Genomic DNA, 26,420 nt, shown 5'->3' on the forward strand with positions numbered 1-26,420 from the left:
CGGCCGCTGCTGCTCTCAGGCAGCAGCGGCCGCTACAAAAAGAAAAAACAACAAAAATGTTTTAAAACCTGAAACGCGGCACCGTAGACAGCCATCAGGCATTGGCTGTCGTCTCTGCAGCCGCTCCTCCTCTCGCCTCCACGTCACTGCCCCTGGAGTAAGACCCCGGAGGAGCGCAGCGATGTGAGAGGGGAGAGGAGGAGCGGCTGCAGAGACAAGCCAGATGGCTGTCTTAGGTGCCGCGTTTCAGGTTTAAAATATTTTGGGGTTTTTTTTCTTTTTTGTAGCGGCCGCTGCTGCTCAACAGGAGAAGCAGCAGCGGCCGGACAACGTTACCATTGGCAGCTGCGGGTGGCGAGGAGGTTGATGTGCCCGGTGGGGGGGGGGTGTTGGGTGATGCGCCGAGGGGGGGCAGGGGGGTAGGGGAGGGTCGCTGGACATGGGTGGCTGCAGGGGGAGCAGGGGAGAGGAGGATCGCTGGACATGGATGGTGGGGGCAAGGGAGAGGGAGTGGGGAGGGGTCCTGAGACCAGATGGGTGGCTGCAGGGGGCCAGGAAGACAGAAGGGATGCTGCACATGAGTGGCTGCAGGGGGGAGGAGGGTCGCTGAACATGGGTGGCTGCAGGGGGGAGGGGGAGAGGAGGGTCGCTGGACATGAGTGGCTGCAGGGTGGGCAGGGGAGAGAGGTGGGTTGCTGGACATGAGTGGCTACAGGGGGGGCAGGGGAAGGAGGGTCGCTGGACATGGGTGGTACCAGGGGGGCAGGGGAGAGGAGGGTCGCTGGACATGGGTGACTGCAGGGGGGACAGGGGGAGAGGAGGGTCGCTGGACATGGGTGGCTGCAGGGGGGCAGGGGGAGGAGGGTTGCTGGACATGGTGGCTGCAGGGGGGCAGGGGAGAGAGGTCACTGCACATGCATGGCTGCAGGGGGAGAGGACGGTCGCTGGACATGGGTGGCTGCAGGGGGGGGAGGGAAGAGGAGGGACGCTGCACATGCATGGCTGCAGGGGGAGAGGACGGTCGCTGGACATGGGTGGCTGCAGGGGGGCAGGTGGAGAGGAGGGTGGTTGCAGGGGGAGAGGAGGGTCGCTGGACATGGGTGGTTGCACGGGTGGCAGGGGGACAGGAGGGTCGCTGTACATGGGTGGCGCAGGGGCCTGGGGAGAGGGAGGGAGGGTCTGAGACCAGTCACTCACTCACTCTCTGTCTCTCACATACACTCTCTCTGACACACTCTCTATCCACTGGTTGGTGGGAGGCGGGGATAGTGCTGGGGCAGACTTATACGGTCTTGTGCCAGAGCGGTGGTTGGGAGGCAGGGATAGTGTCTGGGGCAGACTATACGGTCTGTGCCCTGAAAATGACAAATACAAAATCAAGGTAAATTATTGTTGTAGATTGTTGTAGGAGTGGAAGGCCTCCAAATATTAATATAGAGGTGGAAGGCCTCCAATTATTTAATATACAGAATTAATTTTCTCATATTGGACAGAGAGGAATGAAGGCTTCTCTCCTTCCAAATCATGAGAAACAGAGCTTGCTGGAATAGCAATTATACTTTACCTCCCCCTCTTGCCAAGCCAGTGTGAATTGTAAATCTGAATTGCCCCAATTCACCCATTAAGTGTGACCGATCTCAGGGAAATTCAGGTGACAGAATTCTTTTCCCATGCCCCTTGGAAGTAAGGCTTCTTCAATCCAGGAGAGAACTACCTTCTTTTCAACTATGTGGAGACATAGCAGGTAAACACTTTGCAGAAGAGATCAAACACTGTGTCTCTCTCTGAGAAACAAACACTGTGGAACCAAGTGGTAGTGGTTTTATGACAGGCAGCAACATGACATAAACTGGCAAGAAAGAAATCTAACACCTACCTCTATAAGGAAGCAGTAGTTAACTTTTGTTTCCTCTTTTAGAATAAGGGGAAATACTAAGATAAAAGATCACAGGTTCTGAGAAATATATCCTTGTGTGAGAAAAGCTGTAAAGATGGACAAACAGACCAAATGTTTTCCTCAAAACAGATGCTATGTATTTCTTTATTGACGGGAGATCCTGACTGACTGTGGGATACTAATTGAGGAGGTGAGGGAAGCCCTCCCCTCTCTCTTGCTCTTTTGTACTGTAAGGGAAAGAAAGTTCTATATATTATGTCTTTGCCAGATAAGAAGTTGGTCAGTGTCTAGTGCACTCTGCCCCATGCCAGGGGATGGAGAGCCTGACCTGACCATTTCCATTGTCCTTTCATGTTTTTTTCCTCTTTTCTATACTAGACTATACTTGAATATTTTGTTATTTTTTTATCCTAATCTCTGGATAATTAAATAAACCTGTGTTAACCTCAGGAAGCGCTTCCTTGGTCTCTTTTTGTCTTGGTTGCCGTCTAAAATAGTGCTACCAGTTGTCTGGTTCTTTTAAGGTACCGATCGAGGGGATTGTATTTGTGTGAGTAGTGCCCAGCCGTGGTTAGAGACTCTGGAGGCGTGGCACGAAAAGCACAAACAGTATACACAAAAAGTAGCACATATGAGTTTATCTTGTTGGGCAGACTGGCTGGACCATGCAGGTCTTTTTCTGCCGTCATCTACTATGTTACTATGTTACACTCTATCTCTCTGTCACACACACACAGTCTCTATCTCTCTGTATCTCTCTCACACACACACAGACACTCTGTCTCTCACACACTATCTCTCTCACACAAACACACACAAACTCTGTCTCTCTCTCTCATTCTCTCTCTGACACACATACTCCATCTCTCACACACACTCTTTCTCAAACATACACTCCGAGGAAAACCTTGCTAGCGCCCATTTCATTTCTGACAGATACCGGCCTTTTTTACTAGTATTTTATAAAGACACATAAATGTCTATGTGTCTTTATAAAATAGGCAAAAAAAAGTGCCTATTTGCAGCCTTTCATATATAGGCACCTTTTTATAAAAGTACCCTCTTATTGCACAAAGTAGTCCATACCTGCTTACAACAAAATACAGCCAGTGGGCATAAAAATGAAGGCATGCACAAAATTATGAACAATCACTTTCTGATGTTTTTGACCAAAATAAATACAGCTCCCTCGTCATGCTGAAAGCGAAGATACATACCTGTAGCAGGTATTCTCCGAGGACAGCAGGCTGATTGTTCTCACTGATGGGTCGACGTCCATGGCGACCCAGGAAAGCAATTTTTCACAGCAAAAATAAATAAAGTTTGCCAGAGCCTTCCAGCGCAGGGCGCTCACACCGCACATGCATGGCCATCTTCTCGCTTGTCGTGCAAGAGTCCCCACTCAGTTAGATCTTAAAAGCAATAGCAAGGAGAAGAACAACTCCAAAGGGGAGGTGGGCGGGTTTGTGAGAACAATCAGCCTGCTGTCCTCGGAGAATATCTGCTACAGGTATATATCTTCGCTTTCTCCGACGACAAGAAGGCTGCTTGTTCTCACTGATGGGGTATCCCTAGCACCCGGGCTCACTCAAAACAACAAAGAAGGTCAATTGGGCCTCGCAACGGCGAGGACATCACATAGATTGACCTAAAGCATCTAACTGAGAGTGCAGCCTGGAACAGAATAAAAATGGGCCTAGGGGGGTTGAGTTGGATTCTAAACCTCAAACAGATTCTGCAGCACCGACTGCCCAAACCGACTGTCGCGATGGGTATCCTGCTGAAGGCAGTAATGGGATGTGAATGTGTGGATAGATGACCACGTCGCAGCCTTGCAAAATCTCTTCTATAGTGGCAGACTTCAAGTGGGCCACCGACACTGCCATGGCTCTAACACTATGAGCCGTGACATGACCCTCTAGAGTCAGCCCAGCTTGGGCATAAGTGAAGGAAATGCAATCTGCTAGCCAACTGGAAATGGTGTGTTTCCCGACTGCGACTCCCCTTCTATTGGGATCAAAAGAAACAGACATTTGGGCAGACTGTCTGAAAGGGCTTGTCCGCTCCACGTAAAAGGCCAATGCTCTCTTGCAGTCCAAGGTGTGCAACTGACGTTCAGCAGGGCGGGTATGAGGACAGGGAAAAAATGTTGGCAAGACAATTGACTGGTTCAGATGGAACTCCGACACCACCTTTGGCATGAACTTAGGGTGCATGCAGAAGACTACTCTGTTATGATGAGACTTAAGATAAGGAGCATGCACTACCAAGGCTTGGAGCTCACTGACTCTACGAGCTAAAGTAACAGCCACCAAGAAAATGACCTTCCAGGTCAAGTACTTCAGATGGCAGGAATTCAGTAGCTCAAAAGGAGGCTTCATCAGCTGGGTGAGAATGATGTTGAGATCCCATGACACTGGTGGAGGTTTGACAGAGGGCTTTGACAAAAGCAAACCTCTCATGAAGCGAACAACTAAAGGCTGTCCAGAGATAGGCTTACCCTCTACATGTTGATGATAAGCACTAATCGCACTAAGATGAACTCTAACGGACAAGTGTAGAAGGTATTCAAGCAGGGTCTGTGTAGGACAAGAGCGAGGATCTAGGGCCTTGCTATCACACCAGACGGCAAACCTCCTCCATTTGAAAAAGTAGCACCTCTTCGTGGAATCTTTCCTGGAAGCAAGCAAAATCCAGGAGACACCCTCAGAAACCCAAGGAAGCGAATTCTACGCTCTCAACATCCAGGCTGTGAGAGCCAGAGACAGGAGGTTGGGATGCAGAAGCGCCCCCTCATTCTGAGTTATGAGGGTTAGAAAACAGTCCAATCTCCACGGTTCTTCGGAGGACAACTCCAGAAGAAGAGGGAACCAAATCTGACGCGGCCAGAAGGAAGCAATCAGAATCATGGTTCCGCGGTCTTGCTTGAGTTTCAGCAAAGTCTTCCCCACCAGAGGTATGGGAGGATATGCGTACAAAAGGCCCTTCCCCCAATGAAAGAGAAAAGCATCCGATGCTAGCCTGTCGTGGGCCTGAAGTCTGGAACAGAACTGAGGGACCTTGTGATTGACCTGAGTGGCAAATATATCCACCGAGGGGGTGCCCCACTCTCGGAAGATCTTGCGTACGACGCCCAAGTTGAGCAACCACTCGTGAGGTTGCATTATCCTGCTCAATCTGTCGGCCAGACTGTTGTTTATGCCTGCCAGATACATGGCTTGGAGAAACATGCCATGGTGGCGAGCCCAAAGCCACATCTGGACGGCTTCCCGACACAGGGGGCGAGATCCGGTGCCCCCCTACTTGTTGATGTAGCACATGGCAACCTGATTGTCTGTCTGAATTTGGATAATTTGATTGGACCGCCGATCTCTGAAAGCCTTTAGAGCATTCCAGACAGCTCGCAGCTCCAGGAGATTGATCTGAAGACCTTTTTCCTGGAGGGACCAAACTCCTTGATTGTGAAGCCCATCAACATGAGCTCCCCATCCCAGGAGGGATGCATCCGTGGTCAGCACTTTGTGTGCTGAGGAATTTGAAAGGGACGTTCCAAGGTCAAATTGGATCGAATTGTCCACCAGTGAAGGGAATTTTGAAAATCGGTGGACAGCTGGATTGCATCCTCTAGATCCCCTGCAGCTTGATACCACTGGGAAGCTAGGGTCCATTGAGTTGATCTCATGTGAAGATGGGCCATGGGTGTCACATGGACTGTGGAGGCCATATGGCCTAGAAGTCTCAACATCTGCCAAGCTGTGATCTGCTGAAATGCTCTGGCCATGGAAACTAGAGACAGAAGATTGTCTGCTCTCGCTTCTGGAAGATAGGCACGAGCCGTCTGTGAGTCCAGCAGAGCTCCTATAAATTCCAGTTGCTGAACAGGGAAAAGGTGGGACGGGGTAATTTATAACAAACCTGAGTCGCTCCAGCAGTTGAATAGTCATCTGTATGGACTGTAAAGCTCCTGCCTCTGAGGTGTTCTTCACCAGCCAATCGTCAAGATAAAGGAACACTCCCAGTCTGCGTAGCGACGCTGCAACTACTGCCAGGCATTTTGTAAAGACCCTGGGTGCAGACGCCAGACCAAAGGGCAGCACACAATACTGGAAGTACTGCGCTCCCAGACGGAATCGAAGATACCTCCTGTGAGCTGGAAGTATCGGGATGTGTGTATAAGCATCCTTTAAGTCCAGAGAGCATCGCCAATCGTTTTCCTGAATCATGGGAAGAAGGGTGCCCAGGGAAACCATCCTGAACTTTTCTCGGACTAGGAATTTGTTCAGGGCCCTTAGGTCTAGGATGGGACGCATCTCCCCTGGAATAGAACCCCAGCCCTTCTTGCCCTGGTGGAACGGGCTCGACCGCATTGGCGCTGAGAAGGGCGAAGAGTTCCTCTGCAAGTACCTGCCTGTGCTGGAAGCTGAAGGACTGAGCTCCCGGTGGGCAATTTGGAGGTCTGTAGATCAAATTGAGGGAGTATCCTAACCGGACTATTTGAAGAATCCACCAATCGGAGGTTATGAGAGGCCACCTTTGGTGAAAAAATTTTAACCTCCCCCCGACCGGCAAGTCATCTGGCACGGACATCTTTATAGTGGCTATGCTTAGCTGGAGCCAGTCAAAAGCCCGTCCGTTGCTTTTGCTGGGGAGCCACAGGGGCCTGCCTTGGCGCAGGCTGTTGATGAGAATGAGCGTGCTGGGGATGAGCCTGAGAAGGCTGTCGAGAAGGAGGATTGTACCTACGCTTGTTATAAGCATATGGAGCATTCTTCCTTCCCCAGAAAAATCGTCTACCTGATGAGGCAGTAGCAGAAGGCGTCCGGCGGGAGAGATTGTCCATAGCAGTTTCCCGCTGCGTGATCTGATCAACCACTTGCTCGACTTTCTCACCAAAATTATTATCCCCCCGGCAAGGGACATCCGCAATCCGCTGTTGGACTCGATTGTCCAGGTCAGAGGCACGCAGCCATGAGAGTCTGCGCATCACTATACCTTGGGCAGCGGTTCTGGATGCAACATCAAAAGAATCTTAAGCACCCCTGGACAGGAATTTACAACACGCCTTCTGCTGCCTGACCACCTCCTGAAAAGGCTTGGCCTGCTCCGGAGGGAGCTTATCAACCAAGTCCACCAGTTGCTTCACCGTGTTCCTCAAGTGAATGCTCATGTAGAGCTGGTAGGATTGAATTTTGGCCACAAGCATAGAGGCCTGATATGCCTTTCTCCCAAAAGAGTCCAGGGTTCTAGATTCTCTTCCCGGGGACGCTGAGGCAAAGTCTCTAGAACTCCTGGCTCTCTTGAGAGCGGAATCCACAACCATAGAGTCATGAGGTAACTGCGACTTCGTCAGCTCAGGTTCTCCATGAATCTGATATTGGGACTCTGCTTTCTTGGGAATGGTGGGATTACTTAGTGGTTTCATCCAGTTCCGCATAAGTGTCTCCTTGAGCACATTATGCAAAGGAACCGTGGATGACTCCTTAGGTGGTGAAGGATAGTCAAGGACCTCAAGCATCTCAGTCCTGGGCTCATCCTCAGATACCACAGGGAAGGGAATAGCCACAGACATTTCCCGGACAAATGAAGAGAAAGAAAGACTCTCCGGGGGAGAAAGCTTTCTTTCTGGTGAAGGAGTAGGATCAGAGGGAAGACCACAAGACTCCTCAGAAAAGAATACCTGGGATCCTCCCCTTCATCCCACAAGGCATTCTCATCGGTATTGGACAAGAGTTCCTTAACTGCAGTCCAAAACCGGGCCCGTCTTGATGCCGAGGAACCATGTCCTCGATGGCGATGTCAAGAAGTCGACTCCCATGCCGGCAGTGATGAAGCTCGCTCCAGCGATGTCGACGGGGAGTCGACCTGGGTGGCAGGCGGCACCGGCGTCGGAGACCTCACTACAGGCATAGAGTCAGCTGTCGCTTCCATCGACGGTACGGAGGGCGCAAGCACTCCTGGCACCGGAGCAGAATGACACAGCAACCCCTCCAGAAGACCTGGAAGAATGGCTTGGATGCGCTCGTCTAGAGTCTCTGTCGAGCAAGGCTGCAGGGTGGGTGCAAGAATCGGCGTCAGAATCTGTGGAGGTCAAGGAGGCGGTACTGGGCTGCCCGAAGACAGATGCACCGACACCTCTTGAATGGAGGGTGAGCGGTCCTCCAGGCATCGGCGCTTCACGGGTGCCGAATCCTTCGAAGCCCCGGAGCTCCCAGTACCGTGCTTGGAAGGAGATCAATGACAATGCTTCTTCGCCTTCGCTCGATACAGGTCATTGATACGCCTCGGTACCGATGGAATCCATATGCCTCCTCGGGGTCGGGTCCAAGAGTGGTCGGTCCCAGGGGGCCTGCACAGCAGGAGACTTCGAGGCAGGTGGAGCCCCACTCCACGGCTCACTGCTCCCAGCGTGTGGTGGTCTCTGGACAGCCATTACCTGCACGCCTGAAGTCAATGCCATCCTCGGTGCCGATATCGACGACGCCGACCTCGGTACCTATGTCGACGTCGACGCTGAGAAACCGGTCAAAGTTCCGAAAAGACGATCCTGAAGAGCCTTTCTCAATGCTTGTGTCGGCCTTTTAAGGCTAAGACACAACTTACATGCGTCTGGGCGATGGTCAGGCCAAAGGCACAGAAGACACCACGCGTGGGGATCGGTACCTGAGATTTACCGGTTGCACAGAGTACACTTCTTGAAGTCACTGGGAGTGCTCGATGACATGGACGGAAAAATAGCAGCGGCGAAGTCAAAATTCGCGATTGTGCCAAATAAAAGGGCATTTAAATGAGAAAGCTGCGACGAAAACGAAAGGAAACTTAAAGGGCCAAACTAAGAAATTTAGGATTTTTTTTTTTTTTTTTTTAGTTTTGAAGGCAGGATAAAGAAATAAACAGGACAAAAGAGGGAGGATAACTCTCAAAAACGAAGACTCTTTCTCTCTGGGCCTCAAGAGAGAGACCGACAAAGCAGCCACTCTCCACCGCGGAAAAAGAAAAACTGAGCGGGGACTCTCGTGCGACAGGCGGGAAGACGGCTGTGCATGCACGATGCGCGCACCCAATGCGCCGGAAGGCTCTGGCAAACCTTGTTTATTTTTACTGTGAAAAATTGCCGTTCCTGGGCCGCCATGGACGTCGACCCATCAGTGAGAACAAGCAGCCTGCTTGTCCTCTGAGAATGGTGAATTAACCTGCCCGCTTAAGTTGGCTGGGGCAGCCCAACTATTGATATTCAGTGGCTCTTATATTTGGCTCTGACCAGCCACTGAATATTTGGCTCTGACTAGCCATGGAAAAAATGGACAGGACAGGGGTAGTTCGGGGGGGGGGGGGGGGGGGGGGGAAGCGTGGTGGGGGGAGCGTTGGGCATCAGCACCCACATAGCTAAGAGGGCAAATATAGGATAGCTCAAAGGCTGTCCTAAATTTGGCCGCTTATCTATGCGAGCCCCAGCATTGAATATTGTCTGGGAGCTGCATATCTATAGAACAGCTGTCTGGAGCCCTCTGAGCCCCCTCCCAGCCCTTCCCCCAAAACAGACCCCCCCCCCCCCCCTCCTCCCATTCACCCTCCCCCAGCCCACATGAGTAGGAACCTCCCTTTCCCCTCAACTAGGGTTACCATTTTTTGTCCTTAAAAAAAAAAAGAGGACACTTGCCCCGCCCACGCCCCGCCCCATTTCACGCACTCACCCCGCCCCTTTCACACCCTCTCCCCACCCCCTGTCACACCTCACCCCGCCCCTTGTCGCACCTCGCCCCGCCCCCCTGTCGCATTTTCCCCTCCCTCTGGTCACCCCCTCACCTCACCTCCCCTCCCCCCGGTCCCGTCACCTCTCCCCTTACTCACGATCTTCCCTGGTGGTCTAGTGACTTTGGGGCAGGAAAGAGCCCCCTCTTTCCTGCCCGGAGCGCTGCTCTGCATCCTGTATGCTGCCTGTGACGGTCTCGGCGAGATTCAAAATGGCCGCTGAGAATTGACGCGGCCTTGCAAGACTTCAATTCTTGGCAGCCATTTTGAATCTCGCCGAGACCGTCACAGGCAGCATTACAGGATGCAGAGCAGCGTGCCGGGCAGGAAAGAGAGGGCTCTTTCCTGCCCCGAAGTCACTAGACCACCAGGGAAGATCGTAAGGGGAGGGGAGGTCCGCCGCCCACACGCACATCAGCGTCAGCCTGCCCATTTGTCCAGAAATCCAGACAAATGGGCAGGCTGGCCAAAACCCGTCCGGGTAAATCCGGACGTATGGTAACCCTACCCTCAACCCCCCCAGAATGTCCCATCAACACACTCCCCACTGGTCTTGATAGGCTCTCCCTGGCTTACCTGTTTTTCATGGTAGTCCAATGGGGGCAGGAGCAATGCCCACTCGCTCCTGCCCCTTTTGGCTGCCAAAAGAAAATGGCTGCCGTAGTACTGCTAGCTGCACTGAGAGGTCGCGGCAACCATTTTCTTATGGCAGCTGCAGTGGGGCAGGAGTGAGCAGGCCTTGCTCCTGCCCCACTCTGCTCTCACTGGACTTCAATGAAAAAGAGGTAGGCGGGGGGGGGGGGGGGAGAGGGGGGCAATGTTTTTACATATGTATTAAAATATACCACAGGAGCCCATCGAATAGCTAAAATTATTAAACGTCATTGGAATATAATCAATACCTATTTTTGAGAAAGTTCATTACATTTTGCATTCAGCGGAGGGCATAATATTAAAGAACTCTTATGTCCCTCTGAGCTTTCAGCTGTTCAAGGTGATTTTTCTCATGAAAGTACACAGAAACAGGCTGGTCATTACACCTGTGAAAGTTGTTCTAGTAGTACTGTCAACATGGAAACAACTGGTTTTGTGAACAGCATAGATGATTGTGGTTTTGAATTGAATTCACATACTACCTGTACAACGGATCATGTTATATACTGTATTTTATGCCCTTGTAAAAAATTGTATATAAGCAGACTTCAAGAAAGTTTAGTGCTAGAATAATAGAGCACCATAGTACTATTTCAACTCACAAAAGTAACTCTCCATTGGCAGAGTGCAATCGTATGATTTTCATCTCTTCACTATCTTGTTTTAGAATGGATTCCATCGCCCGGTAGAGGAAGTGATAGAAAAGTTAAACTCCTCCGACAAGAACAGCATTGGATTTATCGTCTGATGCAATGGAACCACAAGGTTTAAATGAGAAGACAGAATAGCATCATTTTTTCTGATGTTTTCTGTTTCTCTGATTTTTTTTTCTCATTAATTGTGAAAACAAAAGTAAATGGCCATTGGTTGGACAATATAACAGTGTATTTTTAAACTAGAGCCACCAATTTTGTGAGGTTTAGCAATGAAGTAGCAATGAAGAATCTTGTGCACAGAGAAAGTTGTAAGTTATGCGAAGAAATTGTAATATTTTGTTTTTGAAAGTTATTGTTATTTTTACTAGGGGTGGGCAACTAAAAATTGTAATCACGATTAATCGCTCAGTTAAACTGTTTGATCGCATGATTAGAAAAGCTTGCAGTTTGGTCCATAAAGTGTAATTCCAACGAAATGCTATATCAAAACTGAAGTGAAAAATCAATATTTTAATGGTTCTGTAACTTAAACTTTCAAAAGTGTCATATGCCTTTACAAAATGTAATACTGAAACTGAAGTGAAAATCAATATCTTACTGTACCTTTGGTGGAGTCTTACAGATTCATAACACCAAGGAGACCTACAACTAGTTTATTTACAAAATTGCTGTAAAATAGAATGAGCAGTCTTCCTGAGACAACAGGGGCCCTGTTTACTAAGCTGCACTATAGGTACACTAGCATTTTTAGCATGCGCTAAAAAATTAGTGTGTGCTAAAATGCTAGTGGACCTTAGTAAACAGGGCCCCAGGGATGTTGTTTTTTTTTCCAGTGGTTTAATTTTTAAGAAAGGCTAATTCTATTTCAACAACATACTGAGCCTTTCACAAAGCTAAAGAAAATAGGTGATTTATCTGAAAGAGCTCCCCTTAATTCCCAAGGCTAAGTTAAGGCCATTCATTTATGATTGCAATAACCAAGGATAAGTTAGGGCCATTCATTTATGATTGCAATAAATTACATGTGCTTTCCTGAAGTATAATTAACAGCCAGATACAGCCTTCATTACCTGTAGCTTTTTTGTTTCTCTTGCAGGTCCAGCTTTGTGATAAAATGTTTTTTTTTTACTGCTCTGCTTCAGCCTTTTTGAGGCTGCATGTAGAAGGTACTGGCAGTAAGACCAGGGGAAGGTCATGAAAGCAGGTAGCCTCTATTGTGTAAAGTCCTTCACATTACCAGATATATGTATACTAAATGCTCACCCAATATACAGGTATGACTTAAGGGGAAAAAAGTAGCATCCTTAGCTATTCTTCATGTATGGCAAACAGCTGATGAATTTTGTATTCTTAGAGGCTATAGTTAGTGTATGATCAACAGATAGAAATATGAAATAATAACAAATGTACTTTAATAACCTCTTTAACGTATTATATTACTGAATTTAGTGTCACTTGTGCAAGTTAGTGCCGAGTCTGCTATGGCATGACCAAATATAACAGAAATGGGTAGACAATTACTTTCCAAGTAATAGTTATGTGTTATTTATGTAATTAATCTATTACTATAAATTTATGACAGAGTCACAATTAAAAAAAAAAACAAAAAAAAACAAATAGCTGAGGGAAGGGTCTAAAGATCCTTGCAGACTCTCACTAGCCCAGTATACACCTGCATTCAGGACCATTCCAAGTCAGAGTAGGGAGAAGGTGTTTCTCACCTGGTTACAGCATCCCTTTCTGGGATGGCTGCAATGCTACTGCCTGCCCTTATATTTCATAAACCCCTAGAGAGTGTGTGGTTGATTTCTATATATACGTTAAGAGAAGCAGTCTGTGTCTAAGGCTCAGCCTTAAAGTTTGTGTCGTATGTGAAGTCTCCCTTGACTTTTGTGTCCAGGGTGAAGTGAATGTGACAGGACAGAGGTTTTACCAACCCCTCTGTCTGTATTTTAATTGACACTGGGAGCAGCTATTTGACCCTTAAACCACTCTGGAGCTGGACTACAGGAGGAGGTACTGTGTACTAGATTATTCCCATTGGGAAGTAATCTGGGTAGAAGTGGATCCCTGAACGGAGAGACTCTGTGTTTGACTAAAAAAGGGAAAAGGCTTGCCCAGGAAACCCTTTGCCCCAAACATGATTGATCATCACTACAAGGGATCACAGATAAAGTGAAGAATGAGGAGCATTAATACTGTACAGTCTCAGAACAGAAAGACTATTTCAAAGCAATAATTGTTTTGTATGTATTGTCAGTCAAGAGTTAGGGCACTCCATACCTGTCTCTGAATTATTGCAGGGCCTTGAGGGGCAATCCCTTCCCTCTGAAGAGAATCAGCTCCCTTGGATAAGAGTATATGTGCTGAGAACAACAAGGGGAAAAGACTGGGAAAAAATATGTGCTCTGTGGGGTCCCTGGAGTGTGAATCTGTCAGAGGACCACCCCGCAAACAGGGCAGCCTCCCCCCTTACAGAAATATTAAACACAATTTAAAATTCAACAAAAATATCAAAATTACCTGGTGCCAACATTTGTGGAATGTCATTCTATATTAATGGGTAACTGTACCACTTTTGGTCTGATAAAATTAGTTAGTGGTACCATAAGCTCCCCATTATAGATATATAGATATATATATATATATACACACACACACACACACACACACACAAAGATGAGTGTGTGTGTACACAAACAAAACTCATAAAATTTATTGTTTAAGGCATATTGTTAAACTGAAGACTCACAGTTCCTCCCACTCCTTCTTTCTATTGGCTATCTTTGCTTTGGCCTTCTCTGCCTTTTCAATTATTTTCTTCAGTTTTTCAGCTCGGTTAGCCGTGATATGAGTTCCTGCCCACTGATCTGTGCGTTCCTCGGGCATCTCCTGTTCCATTTCTTCTTTCCTTTTGCTGGCTTCACCTGCTGCAAAGGTTAATGAGAATGTTTTGTTATTCTTCGCTATCATAGTGGCCCTTTTACAATACCGCAGTAGAGCTACAGCAGCATTGTCGCATGCCAATTCGGAACTACCGCAAGCCCACTGCTGAAGCCACCCACCGCCCCCAGAATGCACTATTTCCAGTGCAACTGGAAATATTTTTTATTTTTACTGCTGGGTTAGCACAGGAGCCCTTACCACCTCTTAAGGGCTCCCTGAGGAAATGGCCATGTGGCAAGTTTGTACTTACTGCAAAGTCATTTCCTTTATTAAAAAAAAAAGCCCTGCTGCAGTAAAAGGGGCCTCAACATGCAGCAAATCTACATGCCAACGCTACCACAGCTTTGTAAAAGGGTCCTTAATGAATTAGGACCAGGCTGAGTATCTAGTTCAGAGGTCCCAAAGGACACATGAACTTCATTTTTCACGCCCACCATATCTGTCCTGCCCTTGGCTAAATCTGGTCCTCGTGTATGACAGCAGTGAAAACAACAAGTCTCCACCAGCGAAAAAAAGATAATAGTAGTACAGCATGACAACAAATTCAGCAAATTCCAAGGGTGATCTTCCCAGCCTCTCAGCAGATTCAAAGGGATCCCCTACCTCTCTGACTCTTGTGAAGATTTGAAGTGTCCTATGCAACCTTATTCTGGAAAACAGTTTTGGGGGGCCCCTGATCTAGTCTAAACCAAAGCTACATAGTTAACTTTAGGCCTGCTACTTGGGTAATTCTAGCTAGCCAGCATTGAATATCAGCACTGACCAGCCAAAGTTAAACTGCACCCCAGGAATGCCCCCTCTTTTTAACTAGCTAAATTTTATGTAGCTTATAATTTGTCTGCACAAAATTTAGCTAGTTATCTGGGACAAGAATATGATAGCCTACTATATAGTGCAATCTTGATTTTTAACTGCACTGTAATATTTGCTGCCTAAGGGGGTAATTATAATAAAAGGGCCCCTATAAAAATGTGCAAAACTGTGCCTATTTTATAATGGCATTACCAAATCAAAACAGTCCAAAATCAGGTGTAAGAAAATGCAAAACAGAAAACTCATCCCAATAGACAAACTACAACTACAAAAAATATTTTGAAAAGGGTGAACTATCATACACAAGTAAAAAAAAAAACCCTTAACTGTCCAAGGGTTTAATCAGTTTAATCATAGGTCCCTTTATTTTCAGGTTTTTTTTTTTTTTTTTGCAAAATCAACTATAAAACATTAAAAAACCAGATAAATCAAAATTTCACTTATCTCTTGTTCTTAAATGCTTTCATTAGAATAAAATCAGCTAAGCTCACATGCCTTGATAAAACAGGCAGCCAGACCTATCCGTGAATTAGAGAGGCAGTGTATATCCAAGCTAAGTCACAAGAATGCCTGTCAAAACAGATAATAATATACGCATATTCACCTACACAATTTTTACAATAGCCCTTTTCTGCATTTAAAGAAGAAGCTCCTTTATAAAATTACTCTGTATACATAGGTGGTCAGTTACTCGGATATTTGGTAAACCTAAAGAGGGGCAGGGCTAGGGTGAGGTGTGTGGGGCTGGATGGGGCATGGCAGGGAAATTTAAAATCCTTTGGGTGGGGGGTTATACCTATGTCAGTAGTAAATGGACAGTGGGTCACTGAGGACAGCAGGATCACATGTTACCATGAATAGGAATCCCTATCTATAAGGTTCACTGGAGTGTGTGTGTGTGTGTGTTGGGAATCCTCCTCTAGGTAGTAGTGAGATGTGAATGTGTGGACTGAAGATCACATTGCAGCCTTGAAATGGAGGCTGATCTCAAGTTGGCTACCGACGCAGCCGTGGCTCTGACATTCTAAGCCATGACATGACACTCTAGAGTCAGGCCAACCAGGATTCCTTACCTGTTTGGCAGTTTGACATTTCCCCTCTCTCTTCCCTCCTTTGCCCCCCCCCCCCACCCCACCTCCACAGTCTAGCACCTTCTTTCTTTCCTCTCCTCCTCAGGAGCACCAGAATGCCTTTTTGTTGGGGAGATCCAAGCTCCACCCCAGTTTCACCTTCAGTTTCCAAGTTTTCACTCCAATTTATATTTAGTTAATTTTATGTAAATCATACACCCTCTAATTCTATAACAGGGTGCCTAAAGTTAGGTGCCACTTGTGCACATATGTTATAAAATACTAGCACTTATCTACTATAATAAAACTCATCCTCAACGTTCTGAGGACACTGACGTCAGTGAAGCCAAGCCCTGACTTCCTTCAAAACGTTTTGAAGGTTCGTGGTGGTGAAGCCACCAAAATCGCTCCGGGCCCCGCCCTCGAGGGCAGAGCAATGGCAGAACAACGAAGGGGTTGGCAGGGAGGGAGGCAGGGAGGGTGGGAAATCGCTCCGGGCCCCGCCCTCTTTTACTACTGTTACAATAAGACCCGCCTCCTCAGCAACCAGACAATCTAAAAGCCTGTCGTTGTTGAGGGCGTGCTGTTTCATAGAAGGACACTTGAACAGTCCTAGCAAAATGCTAAGATAGGACCCACCTACTAAGAGGAATCAGCCAATCAATAAGCTCTGTCCTCCTTCAGGGCGAGCCAGTTTCTTTCAATAAGAACAGGACGGGTTCAGCTAAGCTACTAGAAGAGAGCATGGTGCAGGTTGAATGACAGGGAGGAGCAGTCAGAGGACTCCTGAAACTAATCAAAACAGCAAAAGAAAAACTGGACCACACCTCTGCAGGGACTTTGGCTAACTGGTGAGGGGAATTCTATTGTTTCCCGTTTTTTTCTCGGTACCTATACATAAACTTTGATCACTTGTGATGCTAATGGCAAAACAAGGCTGGGAGACAGTTTTGGTCCTGACACACAGTCAGTTGCAGATCTTCTCTTCTTCACACATCCTCTACCCCTAATCATTTCTTTTTCTGTGCTGCTGGCTGTCAATGGGAGCACTACACCCACATTCTACAGCCACTTCTGTTCTCTCACTATGCTAAACGGGACTGAGTCACAAACATTTAACAAACAACTGGATCCTCAGAACAAAGAATTGCCTGAGCTGAAGATCGGAGTACAAGAAAGGTTCTTCTACCCACAACACACACAGATGGGCCAGCAGAACTGTTCTCTAAACTTCTCCTACCCGGGACAGACGATGCCAGGTTTTGCAATATCAAGTTCAAGGAGGTTTTTAAGTCCAGCCTCGAGTAACTGCACATATAGCCCTGTACGTCGGGGAGAAACTCGGAGGGAGAGAAGGGGGATGACCCTGGAATTTGGAGGGATGGAGGGGGGAGGGAGGGGCCCCTGGCACACACTCTGATTCTCACACATACACTCTCTCTCTCACAGACACACTCACACCCAGTCTCAGTCTCTCTCTGTCACATACAAACACTCGCACATTCACTCTCTCTCATGACCCTGGAACTCAGAGGGATGGAGGGGGGAGGGAGGGGCCCCTGCCACACACTCTGAGTCACACACACACACTCTCTCTCTCTCACGGACACACTCGCACCCAGTCGCATAGCTATGTGGGGCCTGCGCCCCCATAGATTTCAGTCGGGACCCCCCTCCCGGCGAACAGTTCTGTTCTCCGAGTCTGACGTCCCGCACGTACAACGTGCGGGACGTCAGCATGCAAGGAAGAAGACTTTTCTCTGCAGCAGAACGGTCGGAGAGGACGTCGGCTGGTGGGGAGTGGGGTCCCCTGCCAGCAAAACGGAAGGTAGGCGGCGGCGGGGGAGGGTTCGCGGCGAGAGGGGGGTCTAAAATGTGCCCCCTCCCCTCGAGCTCTGGACCCCCCTCCCATGGAAGTCTGGCTACGCCCCTGCTCGCACCCAGTCTCAGTCTCTCTCTGTCACATACAAACACTCGCACATTCACTCTCTCTCCACAGTCAATCTCACACACACTCTCTCAAACATACACACTACGAGGAAAACCTTGCTAGCGCCCGTTTCATTTCTAACAGAAACGTGCCTTTTTTACTAGTGTGCATATAATGCATGCTTATGTGTGTAACTGCTAAAGAGCTACTCTATAATTTACAAGTCGCTTAGTGCATAACACATAACTAAGTAACGTGCTAAAGTGAGGAAACAGGAAACATAAAACAGCATAACTGTCCTCCCCACTCCACAATGAACAAAGTACTGTAGATCTCTAACATGTATTGAATCCTTTAGTAGCCCACCTGCCTCACGAATCTCTTTCACTGCCTCAACCTCTTTGAGTTTCAGCTCATGCCGGGTGGGCCTTCTCTTCTTCAGCTTCTTCATCAGTCTATGGTACTTATCCGAGAGCGCAAGCAGTCTGTATGTTGCAACCTGATGATCACTCTGAATAGCATGAACCACCACAGTATCAAACTCCACCGTGTCTCGGAACCTGGTGAACAGGAGGGAGACATTTGCTAGAATGAGTAAAGTTTTCCTAAGACACAGCAGGAATGGAGGTAATGCATTCTATTAGTTAAGATTCTCCATGCAGCCCTAGATATTTGTGACAATAATTATCACAACAATCTTAAAATCTACAAATAGCAAAACTGACAGCTAGAATTAAAATGTGCAAAAGTTGTATAAGTCAGTTTCTGGGTACAAATTTGAAGAAGTGTTTTTTGCTGAAACTTTTCATCCTCCACAACTTCTGTTAAGGTAATACATTTCAGAGACATTATTGTATCAAAAGCACCAGGAGACTTTTAGGCAAGCCTGAAAAATTGGATTTCCAAGCAAAAGACATCACAATACCTACTTGTTTGCAGATTTCTTTTCTGTAGAATTTTCCTTCCTGAAGTTGCATGAAGCCAAAGTCTTGGGCAAAAGCTGTTCTGTTTTACAATCAAATAAGCAAACTGACTCACAGACTGTTGGCACTTTTATATATGCCTTACCAATTTACTACATTATTTGAAGGTGTAAACCAACACATGGAAAAAGTTGAACTAATGATATACTGTATTTGAATTTTCAGAAGGCATCTGACAAAGTTCCTCATGAGAGACGCCTTAGAAAATTAAAATTTTGCTGGATAGGAGGCAATGTCTTATCATGGACTAAGAAGCAATTAAAAGACAGGAAACAGGATTAGCCTAATGGTTAGTACAGCAGGCTGTGAACCAAGGAAACCAGGTTCAAATCCCATTTCTTGTGATTTTGGGCATGGCACTTAAACCTTCATTGCTTCAGGTGCAACTCCCCCCCTCCCGCATTTACTAAACTGCGCTAGCTGCTGCTGTGCAGCAATGCTGACACAGCTCATTCAAAGTGAATGGGCTGTGTTGGTGGTAGTGCAGCTTAGTAAACAGGGGGGTTAGATTATAAACCCTCTGAGGACAGGAAAATATATACTGTACCTGAATATAATTCACTCTGAATTACTAAATCCAAGTATAGAGAGTAGGACTAAATGCTCAGTTTTCCAAATGGACAAGAGTTAATAGCAGAGTGCTCGGTGATCTGGAAAAGGGAGCATGAGTGAAGTGATTGAATAAAGTTGTCTTGTCTGCAAATTTAAAGTTGCTAAAACAGCAGAGGATGGAGCAATTATGCACCTTGTAATTTCCTTTCCTTGAGTTCAGCCAGACCATTTCAGACAATGGATTATCCTCCTCTACCAGCAGATGGAGTGCTGAAGTAATCTTATATATGATGCCCAAGTTTATAGCAATAGGCTAAACACCAAGAAAGAGGGCAAGTCATTTTCATCCTCCATTACCTTTGGTATAAACCAGAGATGCCAAGGGTTGATCTCCCCAAAGAGTGAGAATAAAAGCCAGAGTGAGATTTACAGATGATGTTTGCAAGTTATAAATCTAGGAACATTTAAGTTTCAAAAAGGCTTCACAAATGGAAGAAACAACAGAAAGTATTTAGCTTTTTTGATGCCTATAAAAATACAGAGACAAAATAAGGCTAGTATCAGGATAGTTATTCAAATGAATTTGGCCAGTTAATTAAAAAGGTATCCAAGTAAATTCCAAAGACTGGAAAGTTCTTTCTATTTACTATGCACATGGCTATATTTGTAGCAGTGGGCTTCTCCAGCCCAAACATTTTAAGGGAAATTCTGTTAATATAGCAGTGGCTCCAAGATACAGAAACACACTCTCTTGCTCTTCACATATACAGACACTTCTGGTGTTGTGCTATTGCTTGCTCCTCCTCAACTCTTTCATCATCATCATGCAAAGGTTTTGCAGTTCATGACACCTCCTTCCCATTTCTCAGCACTACCTCTCCCATCCCCTAGGTCAGTCATTTACTCTTTCCTAGGTCAGCCCAGTGCTTCTATGGAGAGTTCATTCCACCCTCCAGCCCCCCATGTAAAAGCTTCAATTGTACAGCAGAGGAGCTTACCCTCATGACTCATCCTCTCCCTTCCTGTGACTAGAGCAGCCCTCCACGTCTCTCTCTGCCTCTAGTGCCTTCCCATTGGCTAGATCCCACTCAGTTTCTACTACTAGTGAGACTGGAAGAAGGCAGGGCAGGCTCTTTCACACAGAGGGCAGGATTGGACTGCTGCAGATAGAGGTTTTAAACTCTGAAAAATGGACGGACACATCGGCCATCCTATTAGATTCTGGACAATAATGCAAAAACCTATAGAATCTTGAAAAAAGCCAGACATTTGGCAATCTTAGCCTCAGTCCTGAGCACATCTGATAGGACTCCGCTAAACATTTGGACCCTGGCAATATCTTAATATAGTTCTGCCCAAGGCAACAGGTATGAGTTGGCAATACACATAAGGAGTAATATTTGAAACTCAGGACCACAGTATTTAAATGTTTTATGCATACATAGCACTGCTATCCAAAGCAACAAGTAACACTAAATATTAGGGATATGCATTTCTTTGAAACAACATTTCTCATGTTATTTTGTATCAGTTTTAACCCAAAACAAAATGACAGGAAAGTACTTCCAAATTTTGCTTTTTCCTGTGTTATCAATAATACTGCACTATTGAGCCATGATGTGCTTTATTAATATGCACTATTGACATTGCCCTAGACAAAAAAAATCTTTAAAAACCTACACAAAATGAAAAATCTCATAAGCAATATGGGAAACTACTGAATATAAGCATAGAGTAGTGATGCTGTATGTACAGTCAACGATATTCAATCACGATCAGTACAGCTAAATGTTTTAATTTAGGACAGCCTTTTTGCTGGCCTAAATTAAACTGCTTAGCTATATGAATAGTGGTTGAATATTGATGGTTATCTGTACAGTTGGATGAAAACACCCATGCTTCATCCCCACTCTTCCCTGGCATTATCCAGATAATGCTGGTGTGATCTGTAAGAATTTTCAGTGATAGTTACATGTTTAGTGGCCACAGCTAAATGGATAAGTGCTTTTGAATAACCAGCCTATAGCAGAGAATAATTCAGTTAGTAGGTTTCACAGTAGAATAGAAACAAAGATGTAAATAATCAGTGGGTAAATAATTATGAAGGTTCCTCCCTGTTAAACCCCACTGGCTGGCTCTGCACTCATATTCAGCAGCAATTAACCAGATGGTACCCCTGAATATCAGCACAAACCACCATATCACTATCTGGTTAATGTCAGGGGGCAGTCTGGAAGGGTAGTCTGGGCAGAGCTGGACCTTACTTTGTTAGTGGTGATTTTCATTCTGCTAACTAGGTAAGTGCCTAAATTGGCTGTCCTAAATTTATCTGGGCATAGGTCTGAATGTCTGCTGGCAGCCGGACAATTTCCTGTGGCCATCGAAGATCCAAATATTCAGTGCCAGTGTCTGGATTAGGCCTGGCACTGAAAATCAAGATAATTTGCTGCCAGTGTTGGTTAGCCCCTCTGAAATTGCTGACCACCACGGGCTCAATATCAGCTGAAAGAAAAATGCACATCTGAAATCAACAAAAGGTTGCTCATTAGGAACAGGAAATTATTCCTAATGTTTATTGGGGAGGGGCATAAAACAGTAGAAAACAGGGAAAAGACAGTTTGAAAGGCGCATTTCCCCTATTGCTGTTTCACTGGTGCAGAATCTGGAAATGCTTAGCCCATTTTTTTTTTTTTTTTTTTGGGGGGGGGGGGAAGCTTATTTATCTAGCAAATGGGTCTTAACTGGACCATTTTCAAACTTGTGTCTTTTCACAGCTTTTTTCCCCTGCTAAATTTGGTCCCATTCCATTAAACTTTTGGGGAGTTATTTTGTTCCAAGACAGAAAGCATAGCATTCTCAACCCCTTATATATAATTCTCTCTCCAACACAATGGGGTTGAAAAGAATAAAAAAAAGATATAGCAGCAATAGAAAAGGTTCAGGGGATAGAACAGCTCACTTATGAAGAAAGGCTAAACAGGTTAGGGCTCTTCAGTTTGGAAAAGGCATGAGAAGTTTAAAAACTGTGAGCTGGGTACAACAATAAATAGGGAATGGTGGTTTAACCTTTCAAACAACACAAAAAGAAGAGGCTGTATGAAACTAAAAAACCCGCAGATTGAACACGAAGCATAAGAAGCTGGGTTTTTTTTACAAGTAGTGCACAATTAAGCTGTGGAATTTCTTACTGGAAGACATGATCAAGACAACCAGTTACACATACCTTATTCAACTATACACATATAATTTGCCTTATATGTAACCGCTATTTACTTCTCTTAAATGCTTGTGTACTACCTTTCTTGTTTGTCTATCCAGCTTATTTTCGAAAGAGAAAGATGCCCATATTTCGACCCAAATCGGGAGATGGGCGTCCGTTTCCCGTGGGCGCCCAAATCGGTGGGACTGGGGTGTAGTTATCGCCCGAGGAGAGATGGGCATCTTTAGCTGATAATCGAAACAAGAAGGGCGTTTTTGACAAAAATTTGGTCCGCTTTATTTGGACCCTTTTTTTTCAGGTCCAAGTCCCATAAAAGTGCCCCAACTGACCAGATGACCACCGGAGGGAATCGGGGATGACCTCCCCTGACTCCCCCAGTGGTCACTAACCCCCTTCTACCAAAAAAAACCCACTTTACAAACTTTTTTTCCAGCCTGTATGCCAGCCTCAAATGCCGTACCCACCTCCATGACAGCAGAATGTGTTCTACCCTCTGACAGCCTTTCCCTGGTTCTGATGTGGGTCTCGGGCGAGTGTGACACCTTTTCTGTTAAGGGCACTGCAAAGTCACATCAGCAATGCATTGTGGTGGGTGTAGGGTATTGGGGTCCGTGATTCCACTAGCTTGTGTTAAATGCTCACGATGTTGGTAGTTGGTAGGCTCTACTGCCATGGTGCTTTTCCCTCTGCTTACTGGGTTAGAGTGTGCCCTGTTTTGTTTCCGGTAGTCCATGAGGTAATGGCCATTTGTGTAAGACACTTTTAGATCCCTTTCATGTGTTAGCCACGTTACAGCACTTAGTTCTTACCTTGAATGTTGCTGAAAGAGGGCATTGTACACCATTCTGCCAGCTCTGACCTACTGCTCATCTCAGTAGCAGGGAGACTTGTTACCAGTGGGGCACAACCTCTGATCTGCAGTGAACGGTGTGTAAACGTGTTTATTCAAGTAAAGGACGTTTTCAGCAAGATTAGTCTTCAGGTGTGAACTGCTGTGCCAAGGTTATACAGCAGCAACAAGTCCTGTCCCTGGAGCACTTTTAGTGGGTACTGCAGTGCACTTCAGGCAGGCAGACCCAGGCCCACCCCCCCCCCCCCCCACCCGTAACACTTGTGGTGGTAAATGGGAGGCCTCTAAAACCCACTGTACCCACATATAGTTGCCCCTTCACCCCTAAGAGCTATGGTAGTGTTGTACATTTGTCCCTCCCACAACAAATGGCTTGGATTGGGACGTTTCTGAGCTGAGCATTTTTAGTTTCCATTATCGCTAAAAAAAAAGAACGCCCATCTCGGAAGGGACCAAATCCATGACATTTGGTCCATTCAAACCGTATTTTCGAAACGAAATATGGATGCCCATCTTTTTTGAAAATATGGTCTGTCCTGCCTCTTCACATACCCGTTTTCGGACATAGATGCCCATGGAGATGGGTGTTCGCGTTCGATTATGCCCCTCCACATGTCTGAGTTGCACTTGTCCTCCCCCCACCAGCTGCTGCTTAAGATATTTCATAGTACTATAATTGTAAGTATGTTCTAATCCATGCCTGTTAAGGTGTTATTGTGCTGGCATTGTGAGTTATCATATCTATGTTATATGAATGTTCTGGTATGCTGCCTACTATAGTGTATCATTTGTATTCTGCCAACATTTATCATATTTCTGCTGTATGGATGTTTTACTGTGAAGTTTTAAATGTATCATTATTATTTTTATTAGGATTTAATTGCCTATCTCCAAGTTTACCTCACTGATTATATTTTATGCTTACATTTGGTCATTTTACTATCATTACATCGCTAAAACAATGTAAATTATATCAAGCTATAACTGTTGTACACCTCCTTGGGAAAATCTCTTCATAAAGATGATTAATAAATCCCAATAAACAAATAAATAAACATAACATAACAGATCAGCCACCTCTTCAATAATCTCTGCATGTTTGGTACTCTGACCGACTGCATTGCTAAGACCTGTACTTTCCCCATGGCCCTGTAGTGCAAATATTTTCATTGTTCATGGCTGTTGATAACAGCTACAACACTGAGTGTGTGATTGGCACATCTCATGTGTTTGGGAAGCCAGTTGGAGACAATATCATTAGCGCATGATTCACCTTCAACTGCAACAAAAAGAGATCCAACATCAGCAGCTGTTGGACTCTGTTGAGCATGAACTGCTGTTCTCTTCATTGCCACCAGTGCAAATGTTGTTCAGAAGATGCAAGGCTTTTGTAATATTTGCTGCATTGTCAGTAACGCAGCAGATGATATCAGTTATTATATATAAAGACAGGTGTGTCACCGCTCTTAACTTAAGGATCCACAATCAAGATCTAGATTATATTTTAACAAAGGAACCTCAAACCACCTCATGGACACCCATTGCTACTCAAGCTTGGTTTGCCATTCAAATGAGGAGTAAATTACTATCACTGGTTCAGGTGGGGAGACTTGGAGAAAAAAAGCCACCCGAAAAAACTCAAATATAATTGAGAAAACCGGATGGTCTAAAAACTCCTCGCCTCTCAACCATTAACAAAAGTTAAGATAGGTGCACCTCCCCCATCATATAAACCCCCCACTTATTCTCCTATACAACCGCCTGAACATATAACTCTCTGTCTGCTAGTGTATTACTAACCTGGAGCGGTCTCTTGCAACTAAATAATCAAATCTCGTAGCATAGAACTCGTTCTCTATTGTTCTTTTTATAAATAAACAATTATTTCTTGTTAGTTCATACTATTCAACAGTCACTTATCTGATTGTTGTTGACGCAGGGCTCCTTAGGAATACTATTTTCAGGCTGGAGGTAGTCGAAAGTGGAGCTGGTGCTGGTGCTCTATTGTTCAGTTACATGAAACACCTTCCGTGTCTCTTTAACAATTGCTTTTCCAGTTATAAGAAACACCCTCCGTGTCTCTCTTACAATCACTCTTCCGACAAGTGCGCCTTGTTTCGCCAAAATCTGGCTGCTTCAGGAAAATTTTATAACTGGGATCCTACTCCAGACCTCGAGAAAACCGAACTTGTTCACAATTTCAATTCACAGAATGGCGCAAAGAAACAGAACGCTACCCGGAAATATAAACCCTGCCGCATCACAACTACAGAATTGGAACGCCCCGCCTCCGTACAGGTTGCTCCAATCAATTTATTCCATGACTGAAAGATGGCCTAAGAGCTTTAATAGTAGGCGTTCCATTCTATATTGCGATTCAAACCTTGCGGTTCCACTGTTTGCAAAAGATAGATCCAAAACTGTTCTTTTCTCCATAGAATGGTTTTAATATCCCCCCCTCTCTTACCTAATATCACTTGGTCAATGACCATGCAGGTTAATTGATCAAATTGGTGTTGGAAATGCACACAATGTCGAGTCATTGGTGCCTCCAGCTTAAGTTTAGTTACACAATGTCTATGTTCGATGACTCTAGTTTTAAACTGGCGTGTAGTGTGTCCCACATACATTAAGCCACACGGGCACCAGAACACATAAACCACATTGGCAGACTCACATGTGGTATTGTGTCTCAGCTGAAACTCTCTACCAGTTGTAGAAGTGAAAACAGAACCTTCCTTAGTTATTGAACAAATCGAGCAGTGTCCACATTTTTGATGGCGTCCTACTATATGATGTTTTTGTGTCCACACATCAGCATAGCTAAATTGATCTTGAAGATTCCTATTGCGTGAAAAAGACATCATTAAATGATGATCAAGGAATGCTGGTTGTGTAGACATGATGTTCCAGTGTTTCCTTAGAATAGCCGCAATTTGAGGAGAGCGATTAGTAAATTTCAAAACACAAGTCGTAACTTGTGAATCCCCTTGTTGCCGTGTATCTACATGATTTTGTGTTTCTGGAGATAATAAAGATTCTCTATGATTGTATAGAGCACGTTTAAAAGAATGTTTAATCAATTTATCAGGATAACCTC

General features: G+C 45.6%; 1 protein-coding gene across 1 annotated transcript in view; it reads right to left on the reverse strand.

Annotated features, from left to right (window-relative positions):
* The window catches only part of CFAP44 (cilia and flagella associated protein 44), a 444,725-nt gene that overhangs the window by 209,729 nt on the left and 208,576 nt on the right, over positions 1–26,420 (reverse strand). The window contains exon 15 of the mRNA XM_030203902.1: positions 2,633–2,653. Coding sequence (XP_030059762.1) covers positions 2,633–2,653 — 21 coding nt within the window. The remainder of the gene's footprint in view (positions 1–2,632; positions 2,654–26,420) is intronic.

Source organism: Microcaecilia unicolor, chromosome 5 (assembly GCF_901765095.1).
Source record: "Microcaecilia unicolor chromosome 5, aMicUni1.1, whole genome shotgun sequence".
In the NCBI taxonomy this organism is placed as follows: domain Eukaryota; kingdom Metazoa; phylum Chordata; class Amphibia; order Gymnophiona; family Siphonopidae; genus Microcaecilia; species Microcaecilia unicolor.